Here is a 15,069-nt window from a genome sequence, read left to right as displayed (position 1 = left end):
GATTTTATACACAGAAGACCCAAAGGTATTCACCAAAAAGCTCCTGGAAGTAATAAATGAATGCAGAAAAGTGGCAGGATACAAACTCAACATATAAAATTCTATAGCATTTCTATATACAAACAAGAAGCAGACTGACATATAACTAAAGAAAGTAACCTTATTTACCACAGCCACAAAAAGTATATAAGATACTCGGGAATAAATCTAACCAACAAAGTAAAAGAAAAATTACGCAAATCTAAAGAACAAAATAAAAAATGACACAAAAAAGTTGATGGATATCTCAAGTTCCTGAATTAGAAGAATTAATATAATCAAAGTGGCAATTCTGGGACCAGCAGTTAGCGTAATGGCTATGTCGCTGGACTCCCATGTAGTCAAATGTGGTTCGAGTCCTGGACCCGGTGGCTTAAACTCATGCCGGGTGCGTGTGCGTGTGTGCCCAAGATCCTGAGAGAAGAATGGAGGAGAAGGGATTGTGGCATGACCATCCCCCCTGGGGGGGTGATTTCTCACTTTCTGTCTCTCTTGTCTCTCTGTCTTTCTGGTGAGTGCACGTGCCCTATAGCAAAAACCTCTCCAGAAAAAGAAAAAAAATGGCAATTCTACACAAATTAAGCTACATATTTAATGCAATACCTATCAAATTACCAAAGACATTCTTCACAGATTTATAAAAGAAAATCAAAGAATTTATCTGGAATCATAAAAGACAGTATATTGCAAAAGCAATTCTAAGCAAGAAGAATGGAGTAGGAGACAACAGTCCCTGATCCCAATATATACTACAAAGCTGTGATCAAGACAACATGGTATTAGCACAAAAACAGACATGTGAACCAACAGAATGGAATAGAGACCCCACAAATAAATCCAAAACATACAGTCAACTGAGTTTTTACAAAGAGTAGCAGTCAATCTACTTTGAACAGGAAAGCCTCTTTAGCAACTTGTGCTGGAAAAACTGGGTATCCACCTGCAGAAAGATGAACCTGGACCCCTATCTCTCACAACTGACAAAAATCAACTTAAAGTGGATCAAAGATCTAAACCTAAGATCTTGAACTACAAAACTACTGGTGGAAAACACTGGGGAAACTCTGGGAGACATTAGAGTAGGCAAAGACTTCTTAAATAAGACCCTCAAAACACAGGCAAAAATTCCAAAAACAGACAAGTGGGAATACATTAGATTAAGACATTTATACACTGAAAAAGACATAGTAATTAGTGTAACTCAACAACCCTTAGAATGGGAGAATACTTTTGTAAACTATACCTTAGATAAGGGACTGCTAACCAGAATACACATGGACCTCAAGTGGCTTATCCGGAAAAAAAAAAAAAATCAAAAGTTGGGAAAATGAGCTGAACAAACAACTCTTAAAGAAGACACAGGAACAGCCTAAAAGCATATGAAAAAATGCTCAACATAGTTCGTCCTAATGGACATGAAGATCAAAATCACAATGAAATACCATCTAACTCCAGTCAGAATGGCTAACATTAAAAAAAAAAAAAAAGGTAAGTGTTGGGGAGGCTATGATGAAAAGGGAACTCTCCTACACTGCTGGTGGGAATATAAATTGGTCCAGCCACTGTGGAGAACAACTAATAGAACTATCATATGATCCAGCAATTCCACTCCTGGGTATCTGCTCATAGTACAGGAGAATGCTCAGTCAGAGAAGTGCTTGCACATCCATGTTTTTTGCAGCATTATTCACAATTGCTAAGACACGGAACCAACTCAAATGTCCATGAACAGATGAACAGATTAAAAAAGTGTGGCACATACACCCTACGGAATACCACTCAGCTATAAAAAACAAGATCTGGGTATTTGATAGAACATGAGTGAAGCAAATCAGGCTATGAAAGAGGGACATTGTATGTCTCCACTTTATACCAACTGTTCACACTTTATTGAGGAATCTTAAAGCTTAGAGGTTATGAAGCATAGAAAATGGTTATGAATACTGAATATCCTGAACTGGACTGGTGTGAAGTGTATTCATGTTGGATAAATTCACTTTACAAGGTAAGTGATGTATAGTGATTAAATATATAAAATAAAAAAGATTAGAGGATATAGAAGCATGGAAAATTGTTATGGATACTGGAGACAGTGTGTGAAGAAGCTGGGAAAAGAGGGAGAATATAAAAAAATTAAGGACAAAAACAGAGACAAGACATTTATGGAACACAAAAATGGATGAATATTTGTTGATGATAATGTGTATAGTATCCTCAACTGGACTGGTGTGAAGTGTATTCATGTTGGGAAAATTCACTTTACACGGTAAGTGATGTATAGTGACTTCATGAATAAATTAAAATAAAAAAAGACTAGAGGATATGGAAGCATGGAAAATGCTTATGGATACTGGAGACTGTGGGAAGAGGGTGGCAGAAGGGAGAGAGTGTGAGGAAAGAAATTAAGGAGAAACATAGAGAGGTAAGGCATTTATAGACACAAAAATGGATTATTATCTGTTAATGATAATGTATATAATATCTTCAACTGGACTGGTGTGAAGTGCATTCAAGTTGGGTAAAACCACTTTACAAGTTAAGTGATGTACAGTGATTGAAAATGTAAAATAAATTTTTAAAAAATAAATAAAAGAGAAACACTGTAAATGCATCCCATTTAATATATACTGAATGTCCGCACTCTGACAGAAATCCAAAAATCTGTAGATATTATGGTAGCAAGGATAAGTATAGATACTAGAGACTGTAAGGTAGGGACTTGGGTGGTAGAGAGTGGATGATAAAAAACGTAAAATTCTGTGTTGGAAAAAAGCATGTTCTATAATTTTTTGCTTTATAAACTGTGTGTGTATATATAAATTAAATAAATAAATATATAAATAAAGGCTGGCAATTAATTCAAATGTTTAAAAATATTGTGGAATGGATTTGGCTCATGACAGAAGCCTTCAAATCTGTACTAAACAAACTTTTAAAAAAAAATGACAGGTCAGGGGCTAGCAGGTGGCATAGTGGTTAAGGGCACTGGACTCCCACATGGCTGACTGTATAAACTCTTAATTAACCAAAGCAATGGAAGATAGGAAGAGATCACAGCATTAGTACCATCTTATTTTCCATTGACTATTCTAGAAGTGCTCACAGTAGAATTAAATTATTGAAAAATTGCTTCTCCCTATTTCAGGCCCACTGGTAGAGGTAGTAACAAATAGGCCAAATGTAAATAGATCATAAGAAAAAAAGATAGATCCTGGATAATTTAAAGCTAAAAAAATCTTTTTTGGGGGGACCAGCAGTTAGAGTAACGGCTGTGTCACTGGACTCCCATGTAGTTGCAAGTCTCAGACCCAGTGGCTTGAAAATCATGCCAGGTGCAAGTGCATACATACCCAAGATACCAGGAAGAGAATGGAGGAGAAGGGACTGTGGTGAGTCAATTTCCCCTGGGGGATGATTTCTCCCTTTTCCTCTCACTGTCTCCGTCTCTCCCCAGTAAGCACACATGCCCTATGGCAAAAACCTCTTTAAAATACATATATATATTTTTTTTTTTTTCAAGTAACTGAGATTGGTTGTATTTACATGATGGTGATCCAAAGTATAATTTATTGACATTTAGGCCATTAAAATAATGGGGATAGGTGGGAGTTGTTGATTGTCTCTTTTGAAAGAAAGATACGTCAATTAAAATACATTTAAGCTGTCAACTTTTTTAACTTAGAAAAAGCTATTTAAGAATACTGTACATTCACTAACAAATAATAAACTAAACTCTACTGAAAGTGAAGCTCTGGCCTACTGGTAGTTAGCAAGGTAATCAATAAAATGCCTAACTTTTCCATTAAAAAAACATCATAAGATTGGCAGTATTTCAGTATTTGTCTTTTTGAAGAAGGTATTACAAAGGGAAGGAAAAAGAAACTTAGGTAAAATTAATTTTCCTCATTGGCTTCAATTAACACTATCTTTTTTTTTTTTAGAGATTTTTGCTGTGGGGCACCTAAGCTCCCTGGAGAGACTGAGACAGAAAAACAGAAACTGAGAAGTCACCCACCTTGGGGGAATATCCACCCCACAATCCCCCTCTCTTCCATTCTCCTCTGGGGATCTTGGGCATGCACACACACACACACACACACACACACACAGTGTAAGTTATAAGGCTTCAGGTCTGGAACTTGGAACCACAGTCGACTATGTGGGAGTCCAGTGACATAACCATTAGGCCATCTGTTGGTCCCTTAAATTAACATTTTTAAAGATAACTCTTCACTAGGGAAAAATAAACATTCAGAAGACCAAAACAAAATTTTAAAGAAGACAAGATTAAGATAGTAGTCTTAAGTCCATGACATAGACTGAAGATCCTCTGCCAAGACTTCACTCTCCTGCTCCCCGGTCTAGTCAGGAGCCAGGATAAGCCAATCAGCAACCATCTACATGTCAGTTAAAAGCAGCCCCTTTGAGGGATTTCAACCACTGAAGACCCTCTGCTCTCCAGTATAGCCAGAAGACCCTACTTACTCTGTGTCTTTCCATCTTTATCTCTCTATATATTTTTTTAATTTTTAAACTTAGCTATCTGTTGGCTTTTTATTTCTAATTCTTACCTTTCCTTCTGCTGCATAGGATAAGCCAATCAGTAATCATCTACTTTCAGCTAAAAGTGGCCCCTTTCAGAGATTTGGACCACCGAAGACCCTCTGCCCAGATTTCACCCTCCTGCTCCCTGGTGTAGCCAGGAGCCAGATTAGAAGACCCTATTGGGACCAGCAGTTAGCATAATGGCTATGTCGCTGGATTCCCATGTAGCCAACTGCGGTGCGAGTCCTGGACCCGGTGGCTTAAACTCATGCCGGGCGCGTGTGCGTGCATGCCCAAGATTCCGAGAGGAGAATGGAGGAGAAGGGATTGTGGCGTGGCCATTCCCCCGGGGGGTGATTTCTCGTTTTCTGTCTCTCTGCCTCTCTCTTTCTGGCGAGGGCACGTGTCCTATAGCAAAAACCTCTCCCCAAAAAAAGAAGACCCTATGTATTCTCTCTGTGTCTTTATATCTTTCTTTCTCTATTTTATTTTTTTAATTTTTAAACTTAGATGTCTGCTGGCCTTTTGTCTTTCTTCATTGACAAAAAAGTTCCTTTTTCTTCTCTTTTTCTTATTGTTTTTGTCTTGTGTTTTCTCTTCTTTTTTTTCTATTCCTTTTCTGTTTCTTTTTACCTTTCTCACTTTTCTGCTCAGACTCCATACACTATTTTCTAGACAGTCCTAGGTGCTGAGTAGCTAAATATCTGAATACATTTAGGGTCAGATTAATCCTCAATTTTCATTGAACCAATTGTGCAAAGGTATAAAAACAGTACTGTGTACAGACTGCAGGTCACATGCTTCTGCATTCCTCTGATTGCTCAGATTTAACTCCAAAAAATAGGGAAAAAAGTATAATCCATCAGATGACCAGAAACCACCTCAGAAGCACAAGAAATAAGAGAAATTAAGACAATAGTAACTCCTCTTCCTCCACAAAGAATACAAGGAAACTCATGGAAATTAAATTGAAAATATTCACAGGAACAAAGCTAACAGAGGCACAAGAGAATAGAGACAACAAACTCCAGAAGATGCAGGAGAAAAGAGACACTGAGTTCCAGGAGGTGAAGTTCTTGCATGAGCTGAAAGAGGAGATATAAATTATAAAAAAGAATCAAAAGGAATTCATAGAGATGAAGGCTGTAATAAAGGAAATCAAAACTTCAACTGAAAGTTATCAAAAGCAGATTAGATCATGCAGAAGATCGAATCTCAGATGTAGAAGATAGAACCTCTGACCTAGAAAAATTCATCAAAAAGACTGAGAAAATAACCCAAAAAATGAGAATAACATAAGCTTTTTTAAATTTTATTTTTATTTATTTTTAAAAAATACTTTGCCCATCATGAAATACTTCTCAGACCAATCCAGTTGAGAATACTATACATGTCATCATCAACGGTTAATAAGCCATATCTGTTTCTCACTAACGTTCTGCCTCTCTATTGTTCACTTGCTATCTTTCTCTATCCTCTTGAGAATAACATAAGCTTTATACTAGACATCATTAAATGCCCAAACATCCAGATGATCAGTATCCCCAAAGGTGAAGAGACTAATAAGGGCATAAATAATCTATTCCATGAAATCCTAAAAGAAAACTTTTCAAACCTAGAGAGGCACTGAAATACCTAGACCCCAAAAATACCAAGGACCCCACACAGAATCAACCCAAGAAGATCTTCTCTAAGGCACATCACAGCCAGATTGACCAAAACCACAGAAGATACTAAAATTTGGCGAGAGAAATGTCAAGTTACTTTCAAAGGATATCCCATAAGGCTAATGGTGGATCTCTCACCTGAAAAAATGCAAGCAAGGAAAGAATGGGAAAATATATTCAAAGTGTTAAGTGAAAAACAATTTAACCAAGAATACTATACTCAGCAAGATTATCTTTCATATAGGAAAAAAGGACAAAAACCTCAGAATAACAAAACCTGAAAGAATTTACCAACACCATACCAGCTCTCCAAAAAGTACTGAAGGAAGTGCTATGCCAGTAAAACTAAAATCAGACACACAGAAATAAGAGTACAAGAAACAAACAAAAGAATGTCCAACCTAATGGTAGGGACAAGTCCAGAGTTGAATATTAACTTCCAGAGTTTAAATGGAGAGATCAGACCATAGTAACAATGCAAATTCAATAGAAGAGTAATTAATTACGTGAGTCTGAACTAGTGAAATAGATTTTTTTTTACTTTAGACTAAATCATTACTGATTTTCTTCGATGTTTTGATTTCCATATTTAAGAATTTTTATCTTCTCTTGAACTGTAGATAGGTTCATTTACTATTTGAACTAAATCCTAACCCTTTTCCTGGCTTTAAATTTTAAACAAATTTCCCTAAACATTTTTTGATTTTGACCTATTAAAACTAAAACACTTTTTGAAATTTTAAAATACAGGGACCAGCTAATAACCTATTCCTGAATTACTTCACAACTACTGACGAAATTAAAACTGAAATAAAAAGATTCATAGAAACCAATGATAATGAGTACATGACTTCCATAATCTATGGGACACAACAAAAGCAGTCATAAGAGGGAAGTCCAGGGACCAGCAGTTAGTGTAATGACTGTGTCACTGGACTCCCATGTAGTCGACTACAGTTCGAGTGCCGGACCCGGTGGCTTAAACTCACGCCAGGTGCGTGTGCGTGCTGGCCATCCCCCCGGGGGGTGATTTTTCGCTTTCTATCTCTCTGTCTCTCTCTGTCTGTCTGGCAAGCACATGTGCCCTATAGCAAAAACCTCTCCAAAAAAAAAATTAAAATACATTCAAAGCATACCTATTAATATATATTTAATGACTGCAGTAAGCTATATTGCCCCATCACAGTAGTACTTTATAGTATGTTCACTTTATTCACTGAGGTTTATACCTAAAGTCAGATAGGCGTTCTTAATCAGAGTTACCTTAAGTTTTGAGTTTTGTTTTTTTAAAAAGCAGTCCACCTATATTAAATTTTCTTAACTACTTACATTGCATTTACTTATAATGATGGGAATCCATATTAAGTGTTAAAGTGCTGATAAAGGTCTGGTTCCTGAGTATGCTTAGCTCTAAAATAAGGATAGCATTGTTACGAGGATAAAATAAATCATGTAAAGACAGGAACTTGAAACAGTTCTTGGCACACAGTTAAATGTTCAGTAAATGTTAGTTTTTTTATTACATAAGAAAACAGTTACTCACTCTTTTGTTGAGACAAATAACAGGCCACAGACTGCAACCCAGTGTACAACAGCAGCAGAGACAACCACACAGCAGCCATTTCACATTGACTGGGAGAGCCTTTTTCAAACATGCATTCACACGGCCAATGCTGGTCTTAAATTCTTCTGGGGCCACCTACAAAAAGGACATAATATTTCATACACTGTAGGTAGCTTTCCAGTATTTATCTCCAAACTTCAAGGAAAATGTTTGTCCTATTATAAATACTTTAAAGAATTACAAATGTCTAAATATATTTCTTCCCCATCTTTCCCTGTATGTACCACATATCTTGTATATGTATTATATATTGTATTCTTACAATAAAGTAAGCTAGAGAAAATACAATGTTATTAAAATCATAAGACAGAGAGCATAGATTTACAGTATTTATTGAAGAAAATCTACATATAAGTGGACCCCACACTATCAAACCTATGTTGTTCAAGGGTCACCTATTAGCAGATGTTATAACAACACAAAACTTAGGACTAAGCACGATCATGATTAAAACATTGCTAGTATATAAGCTTTATTAGAATTATTCATATCACCCTATAAGGTTAATTGCTTAGACCATGAAACTGATGATCTGATTTCCTTCCTAATACATTGACCAACAACTGTGAAACTGTAAGTCTCAAACCTTTGATTACATGGGGCAAGCACATTGATTTCATTTTCCATGTAGATTTTCAGCAACATGATGTAAAGACATCCACTGCACAAAGAATTCCAGTTAAATGACAAAATTTCTGAGATAAATATGAAAAATAAATTCAGAGAACTATGCCTTATAATTGAAAAGAGAAAAAAAGCAAGCTAAGAACATTAGACAATAAGTAAAGAAACGTAGAGTCTAATTACTTAATAGCTCTGAAAAATTCTATAGTTTCCCCTCTATAAAATGAAAATAATAAACATTTATTTTGTATACTTTAGGGGGAACAGATATTATACCTTTCAAAGAATATATGAACTGGTATGCTATGAAAAAACGAAGGCTACAAATCATTTCTGAGTAGATTTGGAGGAAGAAAAGCTCTCTTTTGCATATAGTTTTACCTGAAAGTAAGGAGTTTGATCAGGTAACTATTAATACTTTGCAATTTGCTATAAACATTATAAACATAAAAATACTCTACTACGTTTTGAACACAGATTCAGTGTTCATCAGTTCTTCAAGTCTTTACAAAATAAATGAAAAAAAAAATTAAAGGTACTAGCTTTGTTTTGTTTTAGAAGTTTTTGCCTTAGGGTGTATGTGCTTGAAGGAGGTTGGGGGAAAGACAGAGACAGTGAGAGAGACACTGAGAAATCACCCCTAGTGGGGATGGCCAAACTTCACTCCCTTCTCCTCTATTTTCTTCCTAGGATCTTAGGCATACAGGCACTTGAGCCAGGTGTGAGTTTCAAGCCACCAGGTCCAAGACTCGAACCACTGTTGCCCATGTGGGAGTCCAGCAACATAACCACTAAGCCATCTGCTGGTCCCCAAATTACTATCTTAAGATACAACTCTCTGGGACCAGCAGTTGGTGTAATGGCTATGTTGCTGGACTCCCATGTAGTTGACCACAGTTCCAGTCCTAGATACGGTCGCTTAAACTCATGCCGGGTGCGTGTGCATGTGTGCCCAAGATCCCGAGAGGAGTCTAGAGGCGAAGGGATTGCGGCATAGCCATCGCCCCCCCCAGGGGATGATTTCTCACTTTCTGTCTCTCTGTTTCTCTCTGTCCTTCTGGAGAGTGTATGGACCCTAGACAAAAGACTCTCCAAAAAAATAAAAAAGATATAACTCTCCAAGCAGTTTTTCCCTAGGGAACCACCAAACAATCAAATAGGAATTAAAAGAAAAGCATTTTACAGCTTTAGTTCTAATTTGTAATATAATATTAACTTTCTTTAAATTCTGTATCCAGAATCACTAATATGTTTTAAAACATGGCAAATTTTATATGAACTAATACAAACTATACAATGATTAATTCTGTGCATTTGCAAATTTAAGTGTTTGTAATTAGAATTTAAATTTTTATTTTAAAGTGAGTACCATCACATGGAAAAAAAAAAAGTAAAGGGTGAGGCTAGATGTAGAAATGAATCAATACAAAAGAAAAAAAGTATAGCTATAAAGAACCTTAGAAAAGAAATCCCCACTTCTACCAGAGCTGAACAATATTAGAAGTCTGGGGAGATTGAAGCTAGAGAATAATAGGAAAAAAGTAAAGAATAACTGGCTTTTTGTTTAAAATACTATGAGTGTAATAAATTACATGCCAAGGTACATAAAATTTGTCTTGTAATAAATACATGCTTCTGGAAATGAAAACAAAAAGCATTCCTAAAATGTGTTAATTTTCCTTTTTGCTGCTAATACTTTCCACTTTTAATACCTAATAGTCTCAGTTTGTACTCTCACTATAGGCAAATTAAAAACTAAAATATTAAAGTGACTAAAAATGAGAATTTAAAATTTTTGAAGTTGTAGGACAAATACATGAAAAAGCAAAACATCTGCTAGAATTTCAAACCACAAACTAAAATTTGCATTTTAACTTTAAATGGAGGGTAGGATTGTCTCTGAAAAAAATCTGTACTTGAATAACAGTAAAAGTCATAAAACATCATGTCATAGGAAATGAGAATTGATTAATTCCTGATTTTAAACAATGTGAAAGAAATGTTAACTGTGTAGAATCAGAGTTAATAACATCTTACTCATTTACTTCCATATAACTGAGTATCTCTAGTAATGAAGGTTACTTTCTAGCTGAACTATGGGTTGTAAAGAAACATTTCTTTGTTTTTGACTCTCTTGGGAAGAAAAATAAAACCACATCATAAAGGTGGGGAAATGGTCATAATATTTTATAACAGGATGCAGGAGACTCTGTAAACAGAAGAAAATCTAAGCAAATCCCAGCAAGACTGACTTGCCTCCTTCAATTGCCAGGAACACAATCCCATCAATCACTTGTCATATTGTATCACAATAGTAAAGGTCAATTTTTATGGCTTAGGAGTCTCAACACTGCACACTAATTTCCCCATGTAATGGTTTCAAGTTGAGGACAGAAGCGTTAATTTCCTTCCCAAAGTTCTGTGGCTCTTTCATTTTCTGTTCACCAGAATCTATGGGTATATACTATACCTTCTTGATATGTTCTATCTTGACAGGAGGCCTTATCTTTAGTGAAACAGGGAAAACAATACTTTCTGCACTTGATATAAAAGATTATCTTTTATCTGCATTAAAAGCATTAACACAAAAGCAAAAAATTAATATTCAGCTACAGAGATTGTCAAAATGGCTTTTTAGGTTTTCAGAATTCACTGCATTTTTGGTTAGTTCAGGCAGGCATAAAAACTATTTAGAATCTCATTCATGCTGACAGATTTTATAAAAGGTAGGTTTTTTTTGTTGTTTTTTCTTTTTTTTTTTTTTTTTTACTATTTTAGCTATTGCTTTTATTTCATTTAAAAATGTTTTCATACAAACGCTGTTAATTCTGGAATTCAAATATTTTTTTCCCAGATTCATATAAATTCTTTTTGCCACTTGATAATCCAAAGTAACCTAAACAAATAAAATAGTGTCTATTAGAAAAAAACTATCTCATTAAAGAGAAACATGAAAACTAATATTACCACCATGTGACTTTTAAAAATCCAGACCTTCAGAATTCCTTTTAATGTTTCTTACCACCACACACTAAGAAACATATTATAGTATTACTTATGTCTTATCCAATGCATAAAAAATTTAGTGGACTATAGATAATGAATAGTCACACATCATTATGATACATGCTGTAAAAACAATCACCTGAAAAGAGTGGATGTTTTAAAGAATAAGTTCATATTCAGAACATTCAGGGTGTGTGAATGTATATCAAAAGCAACTCTCCATTCTTATTTCTCTAGTTTTAAAAAAATATGCTTTCTTTTGGGCCAGTGAAATTTTAGTTTCAGAAGGCTCGGAAAGAAATGAGGAAGTATGAAAATAAATTCTGAAGATTCCTTGAACACATACAACTGGCTAATTTAAGAAATGTTTAATTCTTAGGCCTCAGAACTCTATTCACTGACATTTTTAGATCATTCACTTTCTAGAATTTCTTGACCCTAGAATTTAAACTTTTAAAAAACTAAGCCAATACTAAAGCTAGATGTAACTGTTTGGTCAACACATGTAACAGCATCAAGAAAAAATGTAATTTTTCCATTGGAATTGTATTTAATTCATGATCTTTACTTTTAATTTTGAATTTCCCATCTTTCTATAAATTTATTACTCAAGAGATATTTCCATATCAATTCTATTCACTTAGAGAAAACATTTATGATCAATTCATACAACAAAAATCTAAACTGCTGCTTCAACTGGTGAATTATTCTAAAGGATCAGTATAGATTGGTAGAACATATTAGAGAGTAAGGCCAAAATCTCACACCTAAGGGTTGTGTCCTAAAAACTAAATGGCCACATGTTTTCTAATGTTAATTTAGCCAGGACTATGGTCGCCTGTTTATTCTACGGAGGAATATGACATTATACTTCAGGAGAGACAGAAAAGATTAACAACCTTAGGACAAATTAGTGATGGGATCAGTGAATAAATCATTACTTAGATAAAGAAAAAATAACAAAAATTAATTAAAAATTGAGAGCCAATGAGGAAATTGGAAAAACAACCAGGGTGAAACTGGGATACACTCCTTAAGAATAGTCAAAAACACCCACAAAGTAACACTGAGAAATAAAATCTTGACAGTATTTTAGGAACTTTATATATGCTCTATCATTTAATCTTTAAAACAAGAAATGAAGTAATTATCAATATTACCTTTATTTTTCATGTATTTTTCCCCTGAGGCTGAGGGGAGTGTGGCTAGCTCAAGGCCACATAGCCTGTAAGTGATAGTACTTAGACTTCAATACAGATGTGATTGTAAAGCTGTTTATTGCTACTCTATTCTATCCCAAAGTAGATCCCACTTTTCAAGGAGGAAATGAGCAAATAAAGGGTAAAATAGCTCTCAGGACTAAATTAAACAGAATTTCTTACAATCACAAAGATATCCTTTGGGGGGAAAATAAAGAAATAAGTCTCCCGTGTTTTTCTTTTTTCTTCCCTAAAGAAATTATGGGGGGAGATCAGACTTAAGCCAAAAGTTAGGAGAGCAACCAACCAGAAAGTGCATCAAGACAAAAATAAAAGCCAATATTAGTAAAAGCATCTTATCTCATTCTCAAAGACTTTAGAACAAGAGAGAATAAATTAAAAGACTTGATATATAATATAGTAGCCTGGTTAAAAAATCAAAACAATACAAAAAGATACTCAGACAATCACTTTTATTAGTCTCAGGTATACTTTTATAGGATTTCTTTATGTAAAAATACAACTACTGATGTGCTTATTTCTCCCATGTCTTATATATACTATACACACTGATTTATAGCTTGCTTTGCTCACTAACAATATGAGAAAAATTAACACTAAAATGGCATAAAAGCCCTTTAGAGAATGGAATGATTTTAAAATACACCCAAAATTTATATTGATAAATAGCATTTTTCTAGTACTAAAATTAAACAGGATAAAATTAAATTACAAGCTCCAAAACCAAAAAGTTCACTTCTTTTAACTCAAAAACATCATCAGTTACCTAGGCATTCAGCTATTAACCGCTGGAAACTGTTGAGTATTTTGTAATCTAAAGGCTTTTTTTCTCTTCTATATTTCCTTAAGTAACAAATAAGTATAAATAACATTTTGCTTTAGGCACAGCCTTCTCCTTTGGGCCTGGAAAGTTACACCTCTTACTGTTGTAAGAGGATTTCCCAAGCATAGTTAATTTTTTTAATTGCACATATTGCAGGTGAACCACATGATGTTTTGATACAAACATACATAGTGAAAAAAAATGAACATATCCATCTCCTCCCAGTTACCTTTCTGTGTCTGTGTTTATGAGTTTGTGTGTGTGTGTGATTAAGAGCACCTGAAACCTACTTTTAGCAAATTTCAGTATACAATATGTTACTCTTTTGCCATCATGCTTTACTTTAGATCTCTAGACTTAAAATTTCTGATTCTAGGAAGTCTTTGAATTTTGAGCTTCAATGCTAGAAGATACTACTCCATATAGGAGAACCATGAAAGAGAAAGGTAATTTATTGTACTGAATCTGATTTTAGAAGCTTAGGCTATCTAAAAGGCAGAAAACTGTCTAATTAAAACTTTGAATCTTTTCATTTATAATAAATCACATCATACGGCACTTTTAAAGTAATAGGGCGATACAGTGAAAAAACAACTTTGTTAGCTCTAAAAGCAAAGAAATGTACTGATCTAAATGAAAACAGTAACAGTTATCCATGCTGAGAAAAAAATGGCAAAACTGGACAAGCTGAAGATAACTAAATAATGGCTGGCATTGGGATCAGCAGATGGCACAATAGTCACATCGCTGGACTCTCATGAAGTCAACCACTGTTCAAGTCCCAGACTTGGCAACTTAAAACTCACACCAGGCGCATGTGTGTCTGTGCCCAAATCCTGAGAGGAAAATGGAGAAGGGACTGCAGCAAGGCCCTGCCCCCTGGGAGGGGGGTGATTTTTCACTTTGTGTCTCTCTGTCTCTATCTCTCCAGTGAGAGCATGTGCCCTATAGCAAAAATCTCTCTTAAAAAATAATGGCTGGCATTAATAGACAAAATAACTAGTCAGAGGCTTATAGTCATGGATTCGGCTTTCAGTCTTTACCAACACAGCTTTCAAGTGTAGAGCCCTGTATTACTTGACTTAATTGTTGATGAGTCAAAGCATTTTTCATGGGCCAGCCCATGGCCTGGTGGTTAAGATAACTGGATCTCACATGGCCAGTCACACAGTTGGAGTCCTAAGCCACTGGGTATATGTGCATATTGCATAAAATCCCAAAAGTAGGAAAAGTTGGAAAAGGGACTATGGGGTGACCATACCCTATGGAGGTGGGGGCTTTCTCCCTCCCTGTCTGTCTGTCTGTCTCTAGTGAGTGTGCACACCCTCTGGTAAATTAAAAAAAAATTGTCATAACACTGAGTAAGCCTTAAAACAATGTTTTAGAATCAAAAAGTTTAAAGCAAACTCTCACTTACCTTCCCTGTTAGAACTGAGGGAAATTCAGTATCAAACTTGTTGCTCAAGCCAAACCTTAAAAACAAAGACAGAACAAATATATTCTACCCAGCAGATTTAACTC

General features: G+C 35.1%; 1 protein-coding gene across 2 annotated transcripts in view; it reads right to left on the bottom strand.

Moving 5' to 3' along the window:
• The window catches only part of CHIC1 (cysteine rich hydrophobic domain 1), a 128,385-nt gene that overhangs the window by 95,529 nt on the left and 17,787 nt on the right, over positions 1-15,069 (bottom strand). For both annotated transcript variants that reach the window (XM_027767751.1, XM_027767752.1), the window contains exons 2-3: positions 14,966-15,020; positions 7,795-7,950 (exon numbers count right to left, since the gene is read on the bottom strand). In XM_027767751.1, coding sequence (XP_027623552.1) covers positions 7,795-7,950; positions 14,966-15,020 — 211 coding nt within the window. The remainder of the gene's footprint in view (positions 1-7,794; positions 7,951-14,965; positions 15,021-15,069) is intronic.

The sequence above is a fragment of the Tupaia chinensis genome, unplaced genomic scaffold (genome assembly GCF_000334495.1).
Source record: "Tupaia chinensis unplaced genomic scaffold, TupChi_1.0 Scaffold144586_1, whole genome shotgun sequence".
Taxonomy (NCBI): Eukaryota; Metazoa; Chordata; class Mammalia; order Scandentia; family Tupaiidae; genus Tupaia; species Tupaia belangeri.
This window is presented reverse-complemented; position numbering and strand designations above follow the sequence as displayed.